Source organism: Dermochelys coriacea, chromosome 3, assembly GCF_009764565.3.
Source record: "Dermochelys coriacea isolate rDerCor1 chromosome 3, rDerCor1.pri.v4, whole genome shotgun sequence".
In the NCBI taxonomy this organism is placed as follows: Eukaryota; Metazoa; Chordata; order Testudines; family Dermochelyidae; genus Dermochelys; species Dermochelys coriacea.
The window spans coordinates 65,300,362-65,325,227 of NC_050070.1; the positions used below are offsets into that span (position 1 = coordinate 65,300,362).

The window sequence follows — 24,866 nt, forward strand, 5'->3', positions numbered from 1 at the left end:
TTTCCTGAGCACTTAAATCACATTTAAGTCCTCAATTTGCATTGTGTGGAGGGTGTAATGCAGACCCTGCACTGGTGTGAATTTCATCTTCATAGAAATGCAGAATTTGGGCACATTTAGGATTGATCCTACAAACACTGAATGCTTGTAACTTATGCATGTGCATAAGCATTTGCAAGAGCAGAGCTTTAGAACCCAAATAAGTGTGGGACCAAAGGATGTTTTTCATCTCACAGGAAAAATTAAGAAAATTCATAGAATATCAGGGTTGGAAGGGACCTCAGGAGGTCATTTAGTCCAACTGCCTGCTCAAAGCAGGACCAATCCCCAACTAAATCATCCCAGCCAGGACTTTGTCAATCCTGACCTTAAAAACCTTGAAGGAGATTCCATCACCTCCCTAGGTAACCCATTTCAGTGCTTCACCACCCTCCTTGTGAAAAAGTTTTTCCTAATACCCAACCTAAACCACCCCCACTGCAACTTGAAACCATTACTCCTTGTTCTGTCATCTGCTATCACAGAGAACAGTCTAGATCCATCCTCTTTGGAACCCCCTTTCAGGTAGTTGAAAGCAGCTATCAAATCCCCTCATTCTTCTCTTCCGCAGACTAAACAATCCCAGTTCCCTCAGCCTCTCCTCATAAGTCATGTGTTCCAGTCCCCTAAGCATTTTTGTTGCCCTCTACTGGACATTTTCCAATTTTTCCACATCTTTCTTGTAGTGTGGGGCCCAAAACTGGATGCAGTACTCCAGATGAGGCCTCACCAATTTCTAATAGAGAAGAATGATCACGTTTCTCAATCTGCTAGCAATGCCCCTACTTATACAGCCCAAAATGCCATTAGCCTTCTTGGCAACAAGGGCACACTGACTCATATCCAGCTTCTCGTCCACTGTAATCCCTAGGTCCTTTACTGCAGGACTGCTGCCTAGCTATTCGATCCCTAGTCTGTAGCGGTGCATGGGATTCTTCCGTCCTAAGTGCAGGACTCTGCACTTGTCCTTGTTGAACCTCAGATTTCTTTTGGCCCAATCCTCTAATTTGTCTAGGTTCCTCTATATCCTATCCCTACCCTCCAGCATATCTATCTCTCCTCCCAGTTTAGTGTCATCTGCAGACTTGCTGAGGGTGCAGTCCACACCATCCTCCAGATCATTGAAGATACCGAACAAAACCTGCCCCAGGACAGACTCTTGGGGCACTCCACTTGATACCGGCTGCCAACTAGACATGGAGCCATTGAGCACTACCCACTAAGCCAGACGATCAAGCCAGCTTTCTATCCACCTTATAGTCCATTCATCCAGCCCATACTACTTTAACTTGCTGGCAAGAATACTGTGGGAGACCATATCAAAAGCTTTGCTAAAGTCAAGGAATAACACATCCACTGCTTTCCGCTCATCCACAGAGCCAGTTATCTCATTATAGAAGGTAATTGGATTAGTCAGGCATGACTTGCCCTTGGTGAATCCATGCTGACTGTTCCTGATAACTTCCCTCTCCTCCAAGTACTTCAGAATTGATTCCTTGAGGACCTCTTCCATGATTTTTCCAGGGACAGAGGTGAGGCTGACTGGCCTGTAGTTCCCCAATCCTCCCTTTTTTTTTTTTTTTTAAAAAAAAATGGGCACTACATTATCCCTTTTCCAGTCGTCCAGGACACCCCCCCCCCCCCCCCGATCGCCATGAGTTTTCAAAGATAATGCCAATGGCTCTGCAATCACATCCGCCAGCTCCTTTAGCACCCTCGAATGCAGCACATTCAGCCCCATGGATTTATGCTCGTCCAGCTTTCCTAAATAGTCCCAAACCACTTCTTTCTCCACAGAGAGCTGGTCACCTCCTCCCCATGCTGTGCTGTCCAGTGCAGTAGTTTGGGAGCTGACCTTGTTTGTGAAGACAGAGGCAAAAAAAGTACATTAGCTTTTTCAACATCCTCTGTCACTAGGTTGCCTCCCTCATTGAGTAAGGGGCCCACACTTTCCTTGACTTTCTTCTTGTTGCTAACATACCTGAAGAAACCCTTGTTACTCTTAACATCTCTTGCTAGCTGCAAGTCCAAGTGTGATTTGGCCTTCCTGATTTCACTCCTGCATGCCTGAGCAATATTTTTATACTCCTCTCTGGTCACTTGTACAATCTTCCACTTCTTGTAAGCTGCTTTTTTGTGTTTAAGATCAGCAAGGATTTCACTGTTTTAAGCCAAGCTGGTCACCTGCCATATTTACTATTCTTTCTACACATCGGGATGGTTTGTTCCTGTAACCTTAATAAGGATTCTTTAAAATACAGCCAGCTCTCCTGGACTCCTTTCCCCCTCATGTATTCTCCCAGGGGATCCTGCCCATCAGTTCCCTGAGGGAGTCAGTCTCTGCTTTTCTGAAGTCCAAGGTCCATATTCTACTGCTCTCCTTTCTTCCTTGTGTCAGAATCCTGAACTCTACCATCTCATGGTCACTGCCTCCCAGGTACCCATCCACTTTTACTTCCCCTACTAATTCTTCCCAGTCTGTGAGCAGCAGGTCAAGAAGAGCTCTGCCCTGAGTTGGTTCCTCCAGCACTTGCACCAGGAAATTGTCCCCTACACTTTCCAAAAAACTTCTTGGATTGTCTGTGCACCGCTGTATTGCTCTCCCAGCAGATATCAGGGTGATTGAATTCTCCGATGAGAACCAGGGCCTGCAATCTAGTAACTTCCATTAGTTGCCATAAGAAAGCCTCATCCTCCTGGTCCGGTGGTCAAAAGTGGACTCCCACCATGACATCACCCTTGTTGCTCACACTTCTAAATTTATTCCAGACACACACTCAGGTTTTTCTGCAGTTTCATATCTGAACTCTGAGCAGTCATACTGCTATTACTTACCATCCAACTCCCTCACCTTTTCTGCCCTGCCTATCCTTCCTGAACAGTTTGTCCATCCATGACAGTATTCCAGTCACGTGAGTTATCCCACCACGTGTGTTGTTCCAATCACATCAGTTCTCTCTCATACACACACTTTAAACAAATCAATGTACATAATTATGTAATTACTGAAATATATTCAGTTTAATTTCACACTTTTTAAAATGATAAAGAATAAAAATATGCACATTTCTATTCTACAAGGAGTATTCAACAAACAAAATAAAGCAACAAAGGCAAACAACTTTATTGCATCTACTATATTCTTGATAAAACTGAACATATAAATATTTACAAAATGATCTTTTAATTTCAATAATCTTGTAAATCAAGTGATATCTCCTTTTCCTTGCCTACATCCAAATGGGACTGAAATATAAAATTGAAAAGTGTTCACCTGAAGTATTTTATTTGCCAGTCACTACTCTAATTCCTGGATATACCTTCTCCTTTTTTTTCTCCCTCTACCATATTATTCCATGTAACCTGATAAGAGCTGTCAGGTCTAAAAATTAACATATGTTCAGCTTGGTCCAGACAAATCAGTTCAACAAAGATGGAGTGATTTGTTAAAATTTCAATAAAACAGCATCTTTTTATACTCAAAGTTGGCAACTGTTGACAGGAGTTAATAATTTCCAAATGACATAAGTAGATAGGCATGAAACATCATTGACATGATTAGCTACAGATTATATTCAGTTATTATTTATTGTTTGTCTAGATATAAAATGAACAAATTATTTTTAAGAAACTTTAAGTGATTACATCACTCCCTACAAAAACTATGGACACTGAGGCATCGTGAAATCTTACCACACCAGTGAGAACTCCTGGGATACTGTCTATGCAAACAGGAGTAAAGGGGGAACAAGATTACCATATCACCTGGTTACTTCATGCATCCATGAGTTGGGCCTGCTCCGCCTGACAAATAGGCTGTGGCCCCATACAACCCTGGGGACAGTAGCACCAACAGTGACTCCACTATGCCCTCCATATTACTATACACAACATTATTTCTTAAGTGTGTTATTTTTCTGACTTTTGATGGGTTTTTATTAGATGAGTGCTCTTTCCATTAAGAAATCATCCACCTAAATACTAACTGATGCCAGTTGGCATAGCTTGTTTCCTCATAGAAACTGACTTATCTGAGTCATTTGGCCTGATTCTCAGCTTCTCATTTTCTCTGAGTTACTCACGATGCACAGAAGTATGAGCTAGATGAGAATCAGACACTAACACTTTTTTAATCAGGCAACTGACTCAAATTGGACTAGACTGGGGTGAGCAAACTTTTTGGCCAGAGGGCCACATCTGGGAATAGAAATTGTATGGCAGGCCATGAAAGTGCACAAAATTGGATTTGGGGTGCAGGATGGGGTGAGGGCTCTGGTTGGGGGTGCAGGCTCCAGAATGGGGCAAGAAATGAGGAGTTCAGAGTGCAGGAGGGGACTCTGGGCTGGGGAGTGAAGTGCAGGAGGTGGGCTCTGGGGTGGGGCTGGAGATGAGGAGTTTGAGATGCTCTGGGCTGGGACCAACGGGTTTGGAGGGCAGGAGGGAGATCAGCGCTGGGGCAGGGGGTTGGGGTGCAGGCTCTGGCTGGGGGTGTGGGCTCTGGGATGGGGATGAGGGGTTTGGGGTTTAGGAGAGTGCTTCAGGCTGGGATCAAGGGGTTTGGAGGGCGGGAGGGGAATTGGAACTGGGGCAAGGGGTTGGGGCATGGGGAGAGGCTCAGGGGTGCAGACTCCAGGTGGCACTTACCTCAAGCGGCTCCCAGAAGCAGCAGCATGTCCCCTGCTTCAGCTCCTATGCGGAAGCACAGCCAGGCGGCTCTGCGCACTGCCCTGCCTGCAGGCACCACCTCTGCAGATCCCATTGGCTGCAGTTCCCGGCCAATGGGAGCTGCAGGGGCTGCACTTGGAGGGGGGGAGGCAGTGTGCAGAGCAGAGCCCCCTGGCTGCCCCTACACATAGGAGCCAGAGTAGGGTCATGCTGCTGCTTTTAGGAGCCATGTGGGGTGGCCCACCCAGCCTGCTCCCCAGCTGGAGCGCCAGAACAGTGCAAGCTCCAGACCCTGCTTCCCAGTGGGAGCTTGAGGGATGGATTAAAATGGCTGGTGGGCTGGATCTGGCCCACAAGCTGTAGTTTGCCCACCCTGGACTAAACCCTGCTCATGAGTGAAGTCACTGAGTTCATGGTACCAGTTTCATAAGTAGGGCATGCAAACTTTGACCCAAACTGTTTAAATCAAAAACTACATCAGGAAATTATGAATATTGATGCCACATGATAAATACCACCTACTGAGTCTCAAATGGAAGTGGTTATGTACAGCAGCTGGGATGATTTTAGCCACCGATATAATTGTATCGGGGGAAAGAGGGAAAGAAGGGGGAACCAGAGGAGAGAGGAGCTATAAGCCACTACCCTTATTTGTGTTTGATGCAGTAGAAGAGGGGGAGCCCAGTGTAGGGGCTTCAAGGGTGTATGTGTGTGGAGAGAGACAGAGCAACAAACAAGGAAAATGATCTTAATAGCAGTATTTTGAATAAATTTGAGGGAAGAAAAGGATGCAATCAGGGTTTAGACAGCAGTTTTGGCAGTGTGGGCAGAAGTGGGCAATGTGAGCTGATCTTGGAGATGTTGTGCACGAAGAAGCAGCAAGTTTTAGACAGTTTGAATTTGTTCATTAAAAGAGAGGACTGAGTTACAGGTGAAAATTGAGAGTATGGGTCTGAGTGACAGAGAGGAGAGTGGTGTTGTCCACCAAGATAAGGAAAGGGAGGAGGTGGGGTGGGTTTGTATAGGAAGATCAAGAGTTCAGTTGATAACAGACATCCACAAGGAGACATCAGAAAGACCATCTGAGATTTTGGTTTTGATAGCGTGAGACAGTTTAAGTAAAATGTAAATTTGTGAGTCATCCACATGATTATATTTAAAGATGTGTTTGCAGAAAAGACAATCCAGAGATAGGACATAGAAGGAGAAGGGAAGGGATAGAATAATACATATATATCACTAATCAAATTGCTTTATATTAAATTTACCCAAAACAAATCTTAGCAAGACAAAAGCATTTGATAGTATCTATCAACACACCTTCTGTGCACTGTAAAGCACAGTATCAGACTTACAGATTGTAAGCCCACTGGGCTTTTTATACTATGGGTTTGTACAGCACCCAGCACAATGGGTCCCTGATTTTGAGGTTTCTTTGTATATAAATGTTTAACAGCAAAAACAAAGGTCAAAGGCAAATTATAACTGTTTGTGTGAATTTACTAAAACAAAAGCACCAGGGAGCCTTTTTCTACCCCACCTGCAGCTACACTAGGACTACACTTCAAATAGTCTTTTCTGGAAAATGCAGGAAAGTGTGGGGTCTGATACCAGTGCTAGCTAGAGGAGTGTGTGTAGGTGAGGCCATGGCCCCATCTTTTTGCACTGGGGAAAGAACTAGTTACAGTTCTCACTACTCACCATGCTCAGCACAGTGTTTAGGAAGCAGTATGTCTTATGTGATGCCTCTAAGCACTGCTGCTTCAGTACTTCCCCACCTCTGCAACATGGCTCAGATGCTTAGGAGTCCCAACCCCATCCATAACACAGCAAATAGACTGTGTTAAAGCCCAAACTTAACCATAATAACCTCAAAAGGAAGCAACTCCAAGAAAATAATGCAACAAACTCTCCTTGAATTTGTCTGTCCCTAGGGACAGGACCTCTTCCGTGCTAACCCCTTAATTCCCTCTCTACAAAGATTCATTCCTACCTTCCTTATATCTCTGGTAGAGTTAACAAACTGCACTCACCACACCCTTTCACTCAACTCAGGGTTTGCTCACTTTTGTTTTTTCCTCTGTGCAAACCAATCAAGACTTAAGTATCAAGTTGCCAGAAGATCCATTCTCCACCCTGACAGGAGACTCAATCTGCTTGCTACCTATAGCATCCTATGTATTCCACGACCTCAGCCAGGCCACATATTTCCCCAGACGAACAATAGGGTCAAAATTTCTTTTTTTTTTCCACAACACACAATAGGATGTGCTGATGGCTCCCTCTATATTCTGGGTGTTTGCCATTTATGGCCCCCCATCTGGCATTCCCTCACCTCTGTTTTTCTCCACAATAGCTTCTGTCTTTTAACTCGCACTCCCTCAGATTTAGGATGCTTTATAGCCATGTTTCAGAGTAGCAGCTGTGTTAGTCTATATTCGCAAAAAGAAAAGGATTACTTGTGGCACCTTAGAGACTAACAAATTTATTAGAGCATAAGCTTTCGTGAGCTACAGCTCACTTAAATGTATGAAGTGAGCTGTAGCTCACGAAAGCTTATGCTCTAACAAATTTGTTAGTCTCTAAGGTACCACAAGTACTCCTTTTCTTTTTATAGCCATGGTAATCTTTCCAATGGCTCCACCTCCAGTTTGTCAACTGCAAATTCTCTGCCACAGTTAACAGCTTTTTCAGAAACAGTCATGGCTGTACCATCTCTAACTCTATATAGTGCTCTAATGTTATCAGGTCCATTAGTTGCCCTGTTCACATTTCGAGCTTATGCTGACACAATGCAAATAAGGGAAAATGTACCAAAATACATCTGTATGCACAATTAGTTCTGTATATTATCAGAATTACTGAGTGGTCCAATCACTCCTTAATGATGTGCAGCCACAGTCACCTTTTCTTTGGATCTGTTACAAGTACATTTCCTTGTCAAAATCAAGGGTTTTTCCAATTTAATTATTAAATTACTTACAAGTCACACTATATTCTAGTCTAATAAATGAATATTCCTTTTTAAAACTATTTTATTTTTTGGATATAAACTAGACAGCTGTTTCTACAGTTAGATAACCTAACATAAAAGGAAATTTGTGTAATGCACAATGTGAAACCAAACTCATTTAACATCTGAATTCAAAATCAAGCTAATGGGAATTACTACATTGTGGTTAATCTAATGCAAAGCATGTTGTATTACATTTGTTAGCAGCTTGGTTTACCGTTCTTAAAATGTAAAACCAAAGTTCTTTTTTTTTTTTTTTTTTTAAAGAAATGGAGAACTAGGTTAATCAAACTGATTACAACTGTTACACAACTGATATTTTCAAGGTCTCACAACAGTGACTCTAAAGCTAGACAAATTCAGAATGGAAATAAGGCACACCCTTTTTAACAGTGAGAGTAATTAACCATTGAAACAATTAACCAAGGATCATGGTAGATTTTCCATCACTGACAAATTTTAAATCAAAATTGGATGGTTTTTCTACTCTACAAATTATTTTGGGCAAGTTCTATGGCCTGTGTTGTGATCTAGATGATCACAATTTCTGGCCTTGGAATCTATAACCAATATCTGCAGCCTTGAAGGAATGAAGTTGAAAGTTATTACTGTCACACACAATGAGAAAACAATTATTTCTACAGTATGTTAATTTTGTGCATCTATTGTTCTAAGGGATAATAGTTAGGTCTAGATTATAACAGCCATAATTCTTTTGCTGGTAGAGAGAGAAGTAATATGCTACTAGACCAGTAGTAGACTATTTCCCACTTTGGGCAGGCTTTCCAGCACATTGATGGGTGGGAGGTGCAGAGCAAAGGTCATTCCCTGCCCATTCCCTACCCAACTGGTGTGCAGAAGTTTCTCTTCTCATTGTGCAGGAGCCTGCAATGTACACAGCCTGCAGAGGGGAGTAAAGTGGCGCACCTGCCATGCCCCCTCCCTCCCTTACACCAGTAGGGTATTCCAGCCTAGAGGTGGTAGAGTTACCTTTGCAAGCTTTACAATGGTGGAGATTCCCTATTCATAGGGGGAATTCTCCAATGCAAAGCTCCAGCCATTTTAAATTCACCTTGTATCATATAATCAGAGTTGAGTCCTACTGATTGTAAAGAAGAGGCCTTTCTTCTATCCTAATCTTTATCAGTCTCCACCCCAATTCCATGTATATATTTACCTTACGTATTCATATGGCCCCATTACCAGAATATTTGAAAGCCTCACAATCTTCTGTGAGGTAGGGAGGTACATTTTACTGATAGGGAACTGATACACAAAGGGATTAAAAGTGACTTCTCCAAGGATTTGCAGGATGTCTATGGTGGATCAAGAAATGAAGCCAGTCCCCAACCACCTAACTATCCTTCCTCTTTAAATTTCCTCTAAAAACATCACTAATTAAGAGAAACAATTGCCACTTGGGAAAATTTTCCTCTTTCTATTTAATGTTTTATGATCAATAACCCCTTGAGGCCGAATATGAAAAACAGCTCTGAGTCAGTTTTTTCCAGTTTGAGTCATGTTCTTCAATGGTGAAGAAATCTGTCCATTTTTCTCATGTTATAAGACATTCCTTCCATTCAAAATATTTTTTCCGAAATGATTCACTTTCACCACACCGGCACCAGAGGAAGAAACAGATGGTGATGTCCAGGGAAATTATAGCACATGCCCACAGAGAGGGCAGCTGCTGGCAATGAGAAAAGGAAATTAAAGCTGTTCACTGCATATGTGCCAACAAAAATCCAGATATATGCTTCTGCCTACACACATCTGGAAAATCTGTGTTGCATTAGTTTCAGCTCATAAAGACACTGTACTAGATATCCTACCAGAATCTTTTTGTAGGGAGTAGACATGCAAGATTTTTAAAATACAAACTTTTAAATAAATAACATTTATTTATTTATTTAGGTGGTGGTTTTTTTTTGGTTTGAAGTATTATACTTTAGGAGACTATATCTTAATCTGACTTGGTTTCCAGAAGACTGTCTTTTTGAATAGACAGGCAGTGACATAATTGAATGTGATGCTGTATCAATCTGGAAAAGATGTTTCTTTGAAAAATGTAGTTAAAAAGATCTTTAATTTCCTTCCTTTACAAGTTTTATACTTTTTTCTTTTTAAATTTAAAAAATACAAACAAAAGAAGGTGGGAGCATGTAGAGATATGCCCTTTCAGTAGACAGATTTGAAGGAACCTTATTTGACATTACTCTATTGATCATGTGGTTGTCTGCAATTGGTCTGTAGCACTAGCCACAGTTGTAAAGGAGTCATATAAATAGCATGAGGAGTACAAATGTGTGTATATATCCAAACTATACACAGCATAAGCGGATATGCTGCAACAGAAGTACAGAAAGAAAAACAGACTCACTCTAGAAAGTGGACTTGGATTCATGCTAAACAGAGAACTTTGATGATGATGCACAACAGGCATGGCTGGAAGAACATGTTCTGTTTCTTTCTCAGCTCCGTTTTACCGACTCATTATAATTTGCTGCTTTTCCTTTCAGTAGGCATGCCAACATTTCCAGCAAACTTTTCATGCAAGAAAGGAACAAAGCCTTCCTTTATTTAGGAAAAAGCAGTATACCCTATAACATAAGTATGCTAAAGGAATATTTCAAATATACCACTTTTCATATGTACAAGTAGTAAACGATAAACTGCCTGGTGCTAAATAGAGTTCGCTGGTACCAATAGGAACTTCAGTAGTTTCAGTCAAATAAATAAATATAATTGCCTGCCCAGTCTCATAAGTTCATCAGGTCATGTGATTTTCATGACGTATTGTTACCATCAAAGCCCTGGGAAAAGCCTTCAATTTATGGCACTTCCATACTTTTCTACTCTCTAATAGTTCTGTTTCTTTTATATTTGCCATTAGATCCAGGAGAATCAGATCAGTCTTTCAGATGTCAATGTGAGAGAAGAGAAAAGCAGATAGTCATGATTTATCAATGATCAAACATTTTGTATAAATTCCCTTTGATAACCAAAGATTTCACATGCAGAAATAAAGTGTTTAGGTCCTTAAAATTCAGTAGATTTTAAATCTTTCTACAGATTTATTTCACCCTTCTTCTAACACCCACATGCCCCTTTGCCAAGCTGTAGCAGATGCTGGAGCCTTGCAGATTAGTTTCCTAGTGGAGGAGAACTCAGTAAAATGGGTATATTGTAAGTGTAACTTGCTTTATTTACACACATACCAGTCCTGAAACAAGTGTAGGCAAACCTTTCTTTCAGGAATCTCAGCCCAACACCAATGTCTGGTTTCCAGGGAGCAGCTCAAGAACCAACTAATCAGAGACCAAGGCAGAGGGCAAACTCCGCCGCTTCTTGCTCCCTCTATCAAGCCCTTGTGAAACAAAAAGGTAACAGCAGCACAAGCATTGCCTCCAAGACTAAAAACTTGCTTGCACACTAAGAAAAAACATGTAATACCACCACCTGGTGACCCCTGCCATAGCAATATATTCCCTCAAAATCAGATCTGTCACTGAACACACAGTTTGCAGAAGCATTCCATACCAAATTGTAAATCAAAGCACTCTGTTGCCTTGTTGCATGTGTAGCTAGTCTTGCTGTGCCCAATCCTCAGACCAGCTCCACCCTTTCTGCACTGCTTTGGTAGTGTAAAGGGGACAAAAAGCTGGCTTAAACAATCAGATGGGGATTCCACTTGGAAATGGAAATTGCTAGGAGGGGTAAAGCCAATTTTATTGGCTCTATGCCACCCTCTCTGGCCTCCAGCCCCAGAATAGAGGGCAGGAGAGGGCATGGCTGGAACAAATTACAGCTGCACACTAAGTTATGCTGGGGGAGTCACAATGGTCCCTGGCTGGACCACTGGAAAGGAGGTGTGGCTTGGATAGATCTGAGGATCCACAGCACCATCAGCAATGTGAACTTCAATTTATTTTGGTGAGTGCACTAAAGAACTAAAGTTTTGCAAGCGTTATGTACTAATGGTAAACTACAATAAAAAGTGGAGTAAATTGTTAATTTTTGAAAAACAGTATGCTACAGCCATAATATTTAGTTATAGTCATTTATAGAGTTTTCAAATATATTTTTAAAAATTTTAGTAAAGCTTGCAATATGAAGTATAACATACAACAGCGTTTCTCAAACTGGGGTCCGCAAAGGTACTCCAGGGGGTCCGTGGGCCACTCGGATCAACTTCTCCCCCCCCTCAACTCCTCCCCATCCCTCCCAGCACTTCCTGAACGACTGCGAACAGCTGTTCAGTGGCATGAGAGGCGCTGAGAGGGAGGGGGAGGAGCGGGGATTGGGCGGAATCATGTCCGGGGCCACTGGGCCCGCTGATGAACTATCCCGCTGTGCAGGAGGCGCGGGGAGGGAAGAAGAGGGGCAGGGGTGGAGCAGGGGCAGGAAGGAGTGGGGCCTTGAGGAAGGGGTGGAGTAGGGGCTGGGCCTGAGGCTGAGCACGGAGGGCTTGTGGGGGGTCTACGAAAAATTTTAAATCCAAAATGGGGGTCCTCATGTTGCTAAAGTTTGAGAACCGCTGACATGCAATACAAAATGGTGTCTTATGTTTATTGCTTTGTTATGGCAACTTAAAGGCCCTAGAGTTCTCATCACATTTCCGGACCAGGTCCAGTTACAAATTTTAGTTAAGTAGTCAAATGACTAAAGAAGTCCCCATATTTAGAATATTACCCCCATCACATCTGTTGGCTATCAGCAAAATGAAATCAAGATGATGTCTAGGCACCCAAATTTCTTTTCTCCCTCTGCCCCAATTCCCCTGCCAATCACCTACTATGTGTTTAAATTAAAGAATAATCTTTAAATCAATACAAATCTAGAAGAACAGTGCTTCCCAAAGAAAAATCAATTATTTGATTTGCCTTGTCCATTCCCCTCTTCTGTGGCATAACTTATTAACAGTAGCAATGTAACAAACAGAAAATAGCATTTCCTCTTATACTTTTATTCTCATATTAGCAGTGACTTTAAACTTAGGATAACTCAGAAAGAAAACAAATTACATAGACCAGCTACATTATAAAAAAAACTGTAATTGGATTTCTTGAGCATTCCACTCCATTATTGTTTTACCTCACCCATAGCACACAACTGTTCTGGGGTGTTGCTGTACATTGTTCAACAAGCTGCTCTTCTGTCATGGAAATGGCTGTATTTCAGTGAAGGCTGAGGAAACTGCTAGTTAGAGGGGTGTACACACACACACACACCCCTACCAAGATTGTAAATCATTTGGATTTTTCTGGAAAAAAATTATGTATACATGTATATTGTTAATCATCAAGAAATGTGGTTGTGAGAAGGAACATGTGACATTGTTGCTACAGTCAAAGGGGAGGAGTATTAATCATGATAGAGCTAGCTTAAAGTCACATGGCACTTAGTCAGATACTGGATGGTAGACGTTAATTAGGCCTTTCAGAAATCTGGATGCCACAAGAGGAGAGAAAACAGAAACACCCTCTGTTGGTGGACGAACTGCAGGTATAGAAGCCAGGTGAACTCTCCCAGAGCTAACTGAAAGGCCAGATGAATTAAAATGCAGTAAGTAATCCAGTATATGGCTAATGTCTGATCTACAGGGTGATAAATACCACTATCATGCCCAGATGGAAAAATCTCTCCCACTTAGCTGCATATGTGGCTCTAGTGGAATCCTTCATGATGTTCAGAACAATTTTTTGCAAGCATTTAACCAGAATTCATCCACACTGAGGTAGCAAGATCAGAATGCAGAAACCTGTCCTAATTCTGAGACAGGAGATCCCCAACTAGGGGTAAAGTTATAGGTGGTCTGATTGAAAGCTGGTATAGGTCCGTGAACTAGTATTGCATTAGCCAGGCTGGTTCTACTAAGATTAAATTGGTTTTGTCTGTTTTCATCTTCCTAGGTACCCTTGGGATGAGAGGAACTGGAGGAAACTCATAGCAGAGGATTGGTCCACAGGAGGAGAAATGCATCTCTTAATGAACCAGGACTGCAGCCACCATGGAGCTAAACCTCTTGCATTTGTCGTGCAGGTTGGTAGCGAAGAGAAGGTTACTCACCCTGTGCAGTAACTGAGGTTCTTTGAGATGCGTCTCCCTACTGGTGCTCCATATTACATGTGCTTGTGTCCCTACACTTAGGATTGGAGATTTTCAGTAGTAGTGGCCAGCTGGGCCGTATTTACTACTCCTCCAGTCTCATGCTGTGCATAGTGGCTATATAGTGCTGTACTGTCCAACTGCCCTCAGTTCCTTCTCTACTGCAGAGTCTATGTCTGAACTCCAAAGCAGAGGGGAGGTGGGCGGGTAGCGAAGCACCCATAGGGACACGCATCTCAACTTCTGTACAGAGTAATCTTCATTTCTTCTTTGAATACTATCCCTGTGGGTGCGCCACATTAGGTGACTGTACAGCAATGCCCTGTGTTGGAAGGCTGGATTTCAGAGCTGGATTTGTTAGGGAAAATAGGACTTGCGCAACTCCCATGCTGCTTTGTAAATGTATGGGCTGATGCCCAGGTTGCTGCTTTACAAATCTCTGTGACTGGTCGATTGTTCACAAAAACTACAGCGATCAAAAGGGATCTCAGAGAGTGCGTTTGAGTCCCCAGAGGGGAATGCAAATCTTTTCGGAATCTGTGGTACCACCATCAGCATCATTGGTACTGTTGGAGGCATTTGCATTAGTACCATGGGAGGCATGTGCATCACTGCTGATGGTGCTGGAATTACCCTGAGTTCTCCAGATTGTCTGTTAGGTGGTCTCATTGGTGCTTGTGTGTTTAATTGATGCGATTGGTACCACCTTTGGGGTTCTGGGCTTCTCTTTGCCACTATTGCTTGATGGTGTCATCTTATCTAATCCAGCCCTCTTGGGGTCCTTGGACTTACCATCAGCGCCAGTCCCAGAGGTCCCCTGAGAGTCATAAGTACTGAATCTTGTACCAGTCAGTGCAGAAGTTACCAACCTTGTTATAGACATCTTTCTCTTAGATGGCTCCTTGGTGGGTGAACTTGGGGCCTGTTTCTTGGTGTCTTTGCGTGAGGAGTCTGTTGACTTTCTCCTCATAGGCAGTGGAGAGTACAAGGCAGCAGATGTCAGTGCCAGTGGTGATCGCTGTCCAGGAGGAATGCCAGGACCAGGGTCTGAGGCTGGCCACAGTGAGCTTATCTTTAGTAGTTTAGCTTCAATTCATGGGCTTTTCAGATTCTTGCCTTCAGTTTGAGGCAATGTGTGCTCTTCTGTGTGCGCCTCTCTCAAGCAAAGAATGCACCGGGATGCCCGTTGCTCACAGGGATTGCCTCCCAACAGGAGAAACGCCATTTGAACCCAGGGGATTTGAGCATAATCTCATGCAGGGATAAGTTCCCTGAAGGGAAGAAGGCAGGGAATCACTACTCTAACCTAAGGTGTAACGAGGAAGAACTAAGGAATTTTTTTTTTTTTAATAAAAGGGGGGGGGGAACCATGGGTGGGGGAGAGAGAAGGAGAACAGAAGCAACGACTAGCTATCTAATTTTAATGGAAACACTATCACCATGAAAAGCACTAAAGAAACTTCTCTAGGAAGGGCTTTGCTAGGGACTCCTTCTCAGGCCAAGGGAGGTTGAGAAGGAACTGAGGGCCGTTGGGTGACACACGCATGAGGCTGCGGGGAGAGGGGAGTGGGAGGGTGCATGTGCGGTGCAATGGGCACTACTACTGAAAATCTCCGATTTGTAGGCACAAGAATAAAAACATACCTAATGTGGATCACCCATAGAGATCCTACTCTAAGAAGAACAAGTTTATTTCTGGGTATCCCTACAGGTGGAAGATCTGGAAGAGAACATCCTTTCTGATTGACCACTCATGGTGTCTACAAAATTTCTGCTGAGGAAATCTACCGTGGTGGTCCTCACTCCTGGAAGATGTAATGCTTTCAGGAAAACTTTGTTTCTGATGCACAGGTTAGCAGTCTCCTGCCTATTGAGATAAAACATGGCAACGTTGTTGTCTAAGTACTTTGTACCACCTTGTGCTTGATGTTAGACATAAATGTCTCACAGGCCCAACGACTGCACAAATCTCCAGCCCATTTAAATACACAGATCTCCTGGGTTGACCACAGAGTTTGTGCTCAAAGTTGACTGAAGCCGGCCCCCTGGCCTTTGGCAGATGCATTGGTAACCAGAGTCCCAGTTAGCTCTGAAGACAGAAAAGGGACCCCCTTGTACATGTTGTGAAGGTCCAAGCACCAGTTCAGGGACTGAACCAGTTCAGATACACAAACCAGCATGTTCAGAGGACGCTTGGTCGGACAACACACTGAATGGAGACAGGCGCACAGACAACCAAGGTGAAATCTGGAGTTACATACATGCAAGAAGCCATGTGGCCCAGTAGTTGTAGACAGGAATGCACTGCTGTTATTGTGTTAGACTTTAGGCCTTCAGAGAGAGCAGCTATGTACCTGTTTCAGAGTAGCAGCCGTGTTAGTCTGTATTTGCAAAAAGAAAAGGAGAACTTGTGGCACCTTAGAGACTAACAAATTTATTAGAGCATAAGCTTTCGTGAGCTACAGCTCACTTCATCGGATGCATTTGGTGGAAAATTTTTAGACAAACTACTAGAGGAGTTTGCTTGTGGTGCTGACTGCATCAGGTATGTTGAAAACACTGTTGGTGCCAACCATGCCAGAAATGCCTGCGTTGACCGTGCCAAGTTCACTTACTGTACTAACGGGAGCAACAGTACCAAAGACCCCATAGTGGTAAATAATAGACCATTAGTAGTAGTGGAGAGTCTGGTAAAGGGAGACATATAACAGCCCTTGCAGCCATGAAGGTTTGATTAATCAAGGCACTGAGACAGATAAGTCCTATATTAGGCTTGAAAGGATAAGATTTTTATTTATAAATGTTGCAACTGTAGATACACAAACCAATGAGAAATATTTCCACCAATACAAATAAAAATTTACAGATAAGCAAAGTAATAAAAATGCTGCTTGGGAACTTATTAGAGTCCCACCTTATCATTTATAAAACATGTTGCAATCCCAGCATTAGTGGAGCTGGAGTAGGGGTACCATTTTTATAGCTTTAACTTTTTGAATCTCAGTGCCTACTGTCTTTCAATAATTACTGTCTGACCTTCCCCCCCACATAATTGCTCACAACTGAAAATTTAAATAGATAAAAATAAAAAATCCTTAAAAATCTATATCTGTCAAAATTATATATAAAAATTAATCAGATTCTGCCAAGCCACCTATTATCAGTACTTGCACTGCTGTTGGAGCTGATGGTACTGAGATGGTCGGGATCATCTTTACATCCAGGGTCCAGTAAAGACAAAGGCACTGGACTTGATGGCTCAAGACTGACTCAGTGAAGACCGATATTTTGATCATTAACAGTACTGTTAACAGGTTTTAGGTACATAAACCCAAAGGAACACTAGACCTCCAAATGTTTAATGAACAGAAATTATTCTGGATAAATTTCTGATATTATTTGAAAATTGAGAATTACAAAATTATATTCCAAATCTTAGTTTTAAAAAGCAATGACTTTCTGTAGGAAAAAATAAAAGAGAAAAGGAGAGCTAAGTTAGGATAGGCCTGTATGCGGTGATTGATTAAGACAGGATCCTTGGAAGTTCACCCTGCTTGGAAGGGCCTCAAATAAAGCATTGAGTCAGTCCATAACAGATGTACTACCTAGGAACAAAATGCACCATAGGCCCAAGATACCTCTTCTGAAGCCATTAGGTCACAATTACAGGACCTGAGAGAAAGGCAGCAGCTACACAAGCCCCAAGTTGGTATACACTGCTCATTTTGCTGGCTTTCTGGTGTGGAAGTAGATAAAGGGAATTTGGATGCAGGCCTCTGAAATGAGCAGGAGTTAGGCTAACTCTAGCTTTAATAACGTGAGGTTTGTAGAAGCGGGGATAGTGCAAAGCAAGTGGAAAACAATTGTGAAAGAGGCTGTTGTGACCTTCTATTAGATAAGACTAGAATGCCGACTATAAGAGAAATGGTAAGAAAAATAAGAGATCATGAAGGAATATGTATAAACAAACAGCAGTTGTTGCTTATTATTGTCTGTAATAAAGGTATAAATACTTGCTCTAATTGTTTATCTTGGAGAAACCTGCCTAGGTGGGGGAAAACCCTGTGTCCTAGTGCACTCTCTCCCTCTGTGCAATTGCTTGAGATAATAAGTGTATCTGACTTGCTGCACCCAACCTGAGAGTGAGAACTGAGTTTTTCTCCGACACTGGTTAGTTTAAAGGGAAGTGGGGGCAACGTTTTGATGGACCTGGGTCCATTATAGACTTACATCCATTGCTGCCCACATATAGTACTTCAAGGTCAAAATTTATATTTTTTTTTTTAAACATTCCTGTGAAAGTTGTATAGAGTAAGGGATGTTTTGCCACATGGCCTTTACTATTTACATTACATAACAGTCAAAAACACCAACATTTGCTTGATAGGCTCCACCATGCTTAAATTACTAAATGTAATATGAGTATTTACTTGGTAATCGTAACCAGTTTTACATAACATTTCACATGCTAATCGTAAACTACAAAAACCTTGTGCTGAATGACTCCACTAACCAACCAAGAGGCATTTAGCACAAACATAACTAAAAACTTACCTTTTTTTCCCCTCTTTGTAGGGCCCCTGAAGAGACACTAGCCAACACCTGCTTTGGTGCAACGCCCCTGTTTGTACCATGCAGTGAAATCACAGCTAACACATTACCTTACTGGAGCCTACAAAAAGTCTATAGGTGATTAGCTAAAGTTCCATTTTGTCACTATATTGTCTGATCTCTAGTGGCTTTTTTTTTTTAATTAATTTAATACACTTTGAGTGTCAATGGCAGGTACTCCTCAATAACAGAAATTAATATATCCTCTCTCTTCTAGCTGGAGAGAGAAAATAATGTAAGGAAACCCCAAAACATTTCTCCTGGGTTCATGATGAACAAGTTTGAAACAAAATCATTTTCCAAGACAGGACTGAATCAGTAAATTTGTACCCCAGTATTTCTCACACCTTAATTTATCTCTTTGAAACTATGACACCACATGGCAGCAGGTCTGACAATCTTTCTGCTGGGCCTCACTGCAGAAGCTCCTGGAGACACCCCTTTCTTTGCACTTGAGTACTTGACAGATTCTTCTACACCTTGCAAAATCTGAATAGTTCTGGGATTTCAAATGCACATGGTGCATTCTAGGCACAAGAAATAGACAAGAGTCAGAGTACAGCAGCAGTGGAGCCCATCTTACAGGCTGCTAGATCGGTTCAGATCTCTTTATAGTTTCAAGGATTGAAATGAAGAGGTGGGGGAATTGTTAGGCTGCAACCTAATGCCTCAATCCAAACCTGGAAAGGTTATTTCTGGAGCCACATGCGGCTCTTCAGAAGTTTAATATGCAGCTCCTTGTATAGGCACAGACTCCGGGCCTGGCGCTACAGGCACCAACTTTCCAACGTGCCAGGGGGTGCTCACTGCTCAAGCCCTGGCTCTGCCACAGGCCCTGCCCCCCACTTCATCCCTTCCTACCCCCTCCCCTGAGCCTGCCATGCCCTTGTTCCTCCCCCTCCAAGCCTCCTGAACGCCATGAAACAGCTGATCGGGAGGTGTGGGAAGGGAGGGGAAGGTGCTGATCAGCAGGGCTGCTGAAGGGCAAGAGGCACTGGTGTGGGGGAAGCTGATGTGGGGCTGCTGATGTATTACTGTGGCTCTCTGGCAATGTACATTGGTAACTTTGGCTCCTTCTCAGGCTCAGATTGGCCACCCTGGGTTATTTGACCAGAACTGGTTAGCGCATCTCTAAAGCTTACTTGAAATAAGGTTAGTAACATTACTATAAAAATATAATGAATTCACAATAAGTCCGTATTTAAGACAAAGTTGACATAATGGATCAATCTTAAAAATATACATAGGAAGTAAAAACAAAACTCCAATAATTTCCTTTCCACCCCTTTTTTTTTTTTAAGAAAAAAGACATACTTTTTCCCTTAGACTGAAGTTCAGTGGAATTCAGATGTGTAAATAACCCAAATGTACTGCATACCTGACGGTCACAGCTTGCATGAATTCATCAAGAAGGTCGTCATAGGCTTGACCCCTAACTCTTTTGTGCCTCAGTCCAATATATAAGGGATCTTTTAGCAACTCCTGTTAAAGAAAGTATGAACTATTAATAAGTTATTTTTTTTTACAGTCAAATAAAAACAAGGACAGAGAGAACAACATAGTGTTAGAGTATTAACTGGAATAAATGGGGTATATATCCATTAGCATATAAAGACTGAAGGAATGCAACAAAGAGATTAAAGAAATACTCAGTTGTATCATGTGGGCAATGGAATGAATGTGTCATTCCCAAGTGAAGAAGTAAAGGTTTAAGTCGGGTTTCACAACTTCTAGTACTGATGGAAATAAGTCAGAACCCTATTATAAACCACATTCCTTTTTTAATACTTCTCTTAGTTTAAAGAATAGAAAGGAGGTACATAAAAAGGCAAATACTGGTTTTCCTCATAAAATTTGCTTTTCATGTATCAAGGTTTCATACAGTGTTTTAGATTATAATGTTGGAGTACCAGCATGCATGGTATCCATTCCACAGAGAATAACCAAGTGCAGCCTTGCCCAGCTCTAAACTAAGCTAAAACTCTGTGGTTTTGGATTATTCTTGTTCAATGAACAGTGTATTTCAGAGGCAGCATATCACATTTTATATTCTGGTAGCTATGTTGTCATTAAAAAAAAAAAAGACCAAACTACCACTAATACAGACTTATATTTCCGTATTATTACAGATCTGTCACAGACTCTTGGCTCTTTAGTTTCTGTAAGAGGTATGATTTGTCTTGCTATGGCACCAGTCCATATAAATATGGTTTCAAGATGCTCAGTCCCACCATTTGGATTCTTGGTATAAACTGAGTTCAAACTGTTAGCCAGTCTGCAGCTGTGCCATCTGCCAATAATTGCTTCTTTTTGATGCCTCTTCTGCTTTGGTTTTTAGATGAGCTAACACAGTAACTTTTTATGTTCACAAGTTCACTGCTCAGGAATTCTTATTTTAGGGAAAAGGTAGCAAAATGTCACGATCAAAACTTTTTAGAAAGAAAAAACATGAGTTCTTCAGCTTTATAAAAACAACTGTTAAATCATTTCTCTTGCTATATGAAAAACTGTTTAATATGCATGAAAACTATTCAGTGACAAGAAGCATTTATTTCTTTAATACACTTGGTTATAGGAAATGTACATACTTTTTAGATGTGTATCAAGATTTGGCTTTGGATAAATTATAAAGCCAATTTTTAACCAAAAATAATACATTTTGCTGCAGCAAAATATTTGGTCATATCTATTCACAGCTAACTAATGAGGATGAGGTATTTGAGGAACACAATACCTGCAACGTAGCTAACTTGGCAAATTCTTTTCCTCTAAATTCCGCTAAATTCTCATGTCGGTATCATCTCAGACACTTGTACCCTACCATTGTGTATCTGACTCCCTTTCTCATTCCCCATCACTACCCCTATGTTTGTTCTCTCCTGATCACCTTACTCTGTTCTTTCCTTTGTGACAGGTTACCTCCTTCACTTCATCAGCCTCAGTGTCTCTTCCTTATGTTGTGGGGGGGGGGGGGCTGGCATAAACCAATCTGACTCCAGAATATTTTTTTCTTCACTCTGTTTCCCCCCCCCCTTTATTTTCATGGTGGGCCTCAGGATGGACCCTAGAAGTTTTCTTAAGCAAAAACACACACCCTCAACCTCATAATGCAAACAGAAATACTTTGCCCTGCCCCCCCTTATGGATATTACCCTACTATATTGGTTCCTAGTTGCCAGTCCTTCCCCCAAGCAGCTGTTACCTTAGTTTCTTTCCCTATAGGGAGGGGAAACAGCCTAGCCTAGCCTAGCCTTGCCTTGCCTTGCCTTGCCTTGCCCTTCTTCTTCTTCTTCTTCTTCTTCTTCTGCCGCCGCCGCCACTCCTACTACCCCTGCTGCAGCTTGTCTCTCATCTGTCCTCCTCCTCCTTCTTATCAGAAGAGGGGTTTTTAAAGGTCACTGGTAGCCCTTAACTGGCCTCAGGTGTCTCTAGTTAACCTATGGTAAACTTTTTTCAGCTCATAGGGAACATTCTAAGGCTGATATATTTCCCTTCCACTACTCTTATATCTATCATGACTGACTTTATCACACCTTCTTTTGCCTCCAATCTATCTATGAGAAGTGCCAGGATGTTCTTCCACTCTGGTACTATAGGATATTTTAACACAACAATCTGAACACAATTGGGCTTGGGCTTTTCCTGATCTGTTGTGGTAGTGAGTATTACAACTTGGGGCCTTCTGTTGAGAATGCTTTCATCCTGGGCACTGTAGGATTACCTGATGACAGCATCTGTTTTTGTAGGTCTTTGAGAGACTTATTTCAAATGCCTTTCTGAAGTGATGGAAACTGAATTATTTGGGACTAGCTGATGCTATATTGCATTGAAGTTGTGTAAAGGTCAGTTGGGTACCAGTTAAAAAAAATCATTACATTCAAAGGAAGTTCTTTTATTGTTTGATGAAAGTTCAGTAGTTGAATGGCAGCCTCAAGGATCAAGAGGATAAGGAAACTATACAAATTACACAGAATTTAAGCTACTTTGCTCAGTGCAGAAGGGAGCAGATTAGTCAATGGCCTAATCTTACCACCTGCATTCCATCCTCATTCTCCTTGACTTCCCAGCAGCTTTTGACAGTCAACCACACCCTACATCTTGAATCTCTGTTCTCCGCTGGTATTCATACCTCTGTCTTAGGACTCTCCTCCTATCTGTCTTATTGCTCCTTCACTATGTTGTTTGGAGGGTTGTTGCTGGCCCCCTCTCCACTTTTCAGTGGGTATTGCCCTAGGCTCCATCTTTGGTCCCCCTCTTCTTTTTCTACACATTCTCTCTAGGTACTCTTAATTTCAGAAATAGCTGTAACTCCTATCTTTATGCTGATCGCTCAAATCCCTCTCTGCACTGACAAGCTGTCTTCCTCAATCCAATCCAGCATTTCAGTCTCTTTCTGATACCTGTGTTTGTGGATGTCAAGTCAACATCTCAAATTCAATATGGCCAAAACTGAGTTCTTGATCTTTTCTGTCAAAGCCCTCCCTTCTCCCACTTTTCTCTATCACTCTGGACTATACTACCGCCCTTCCCAGTGATCCAAGCCTATAATTTGCGTGCCATTTTTGACTCAGCCTTCTCTAGACCCATACTTTCACAATGTCTAAATCTTGTTGCTTCTTTTTATACAACAATTCTAAGATAAGGACTTTCCTCTGTTTACACAGCTACAACTCTCATCCAATCTTCAACATTTTGTGGCTTGACTGTGGCAAGACCTTCTTCTTTCTGGCCTTAACTACCGCAACCTTCCTCCCTTCAAGTCCATTTAAAATGTTGTGGCCAAGATCATCTTCCTAGTTCATCACTCTAACCACATCAATCCCCTTATTTCAGTCCATTCACTAGCTCCCTCTTTGCCTTTGCATCAAACACAACTTTGTTTTTATCTTTTAAGGCCTGTCACAGTTTATTTAGCCCCAACCTAGCTAGCAAATTTAGTAACTTATGATACCAACCTTAATTCTGCCAACTTTCCCAGCCCTTACCACCTGTTACAAGATTGTGCTCTCTATAAAATGCCCACAGATGGTGCTCAAGAATATTCATCATAGTTCCTTGGTTCTTTAGGACTGATAAAACTTGTTGCTGTTGTTTTAAATGGCTTCTAGTGTGCTGCTCTTTACATGGAACTCTTACCATTACCTGTGAGTCATCTTCTCCTGAAAAGCTTTCTCCAACTCCACTTCTTATGGATAGGAAAAACTATCAGACATAACCAATACAGCTACTACTTTATCCTCCTTCAAATAAGTCCTGAAGATTCACTCTGTCATGTTACCTAAAGAACACACCGTGCTGATCACAGCTAGGCAGGTGATGAGCTGTGACTGTTCCTCTTTCCCTTCTCCCTCAATCTTACTAATGTTCCCATACTTCACCTTACCTCTAGCCTAATTAAAAAACAAAACACAAAGGAATAAAACCCAAACAATGTCATGTAATTAAGAAGGTTGCATTAATTCTTCACCACACTCATTTGCTCGTATTATATCCCCATTCCCTGACTTTTATCTGTTTTGTCTCTCAAGACTGTGAACGATCCCCTTCTTCCCAGGAAAACAATTTTGTCATATTAATGTTTGTACAGCCCAACAAAGCCCTAAACTTGACTGAATAATAACAGCAGCAACATATTGTGAATAAAAGCTTTTAAGTATGAATTGAGATCTACAATCTCAAAACAATTTTGATAGATGGATAGATGACAGATTACCAGAAAAAGCAGATCGCATTGCCAACATATTAAGTGATGGCTTAATTTAATAGAATTGATGCGACTTCTCGTTTAAGAGAAATCTCTAGGAAACACAACATCACAGATCCAAAAGCAAGGAATTGCATGATTACGTTTGGAAGGATTAATTTTTTTTATTGGTAAATGCTAGCAAACATTGATTTCATCTCACACACACACATACACACACACTGATAAATTTCCATCAATAACAACTGAAATTTACAGATAGGTAAAGTAAAAAAAAAAATGCTGCTTGAGAATTTCTTAGTTTGGTTTTAAGGGTATTTTCTTTATATATTTTGCCATGTGCTGTTGACAATTTGTGTCTTTTTTTTTTAATAAAGAGCAGAAATACTCACTGAAGACTGATATTTGCATAATCATGATATGCACAAGACACAATGTATAGAATTCACACTATGGATTCAACCATGGCTTTGCAACGAGCTTAACACAAGGGGCAGTGTGTTTTTGCACTGCATCTGTAGCAATCTGGAAGAGTGTCTTCCTATCAGTCCCTCTGCTGCTCCAAGGAGGGAAAAACTGTGCCAGGCCTATACCAGCACAGCACTAGGTCCCTGGCATGCAGATGCAACTACACTGACATGCGGTAGGTGGCGAAGCTTTAGTTCCACCCATTCTCAACCCTCCAATCAACCTGCATGATGGGGGGGGTCATAGTGACTCTCCAGA

The 24,866-nt window shown here is 41.8% G+C and overlaps 1 protein-coding gene across 1 annotated transcript in view; it reads right to left on the minus strand.

The window, feature by feature from the left end:
- The window catches only part of ME1 (malic enzyme 1), a 356,730-nt gene that overhangs the window by 129,130 nt on the left and 202,734 nt on the right, over positions 1 to 24,866 (minus strand). The window contains exon 6 of the mRNA XM_038397226.2: positions 19,815 to 19,918. Coding sequence (XP_038253154.1) covers positions 19,815 to 19,918 — 104 coding nt within the window. The remainder of the gene's footprint in view (positions 1 to 19,814; positions 19,919 to 24,866) is intronic.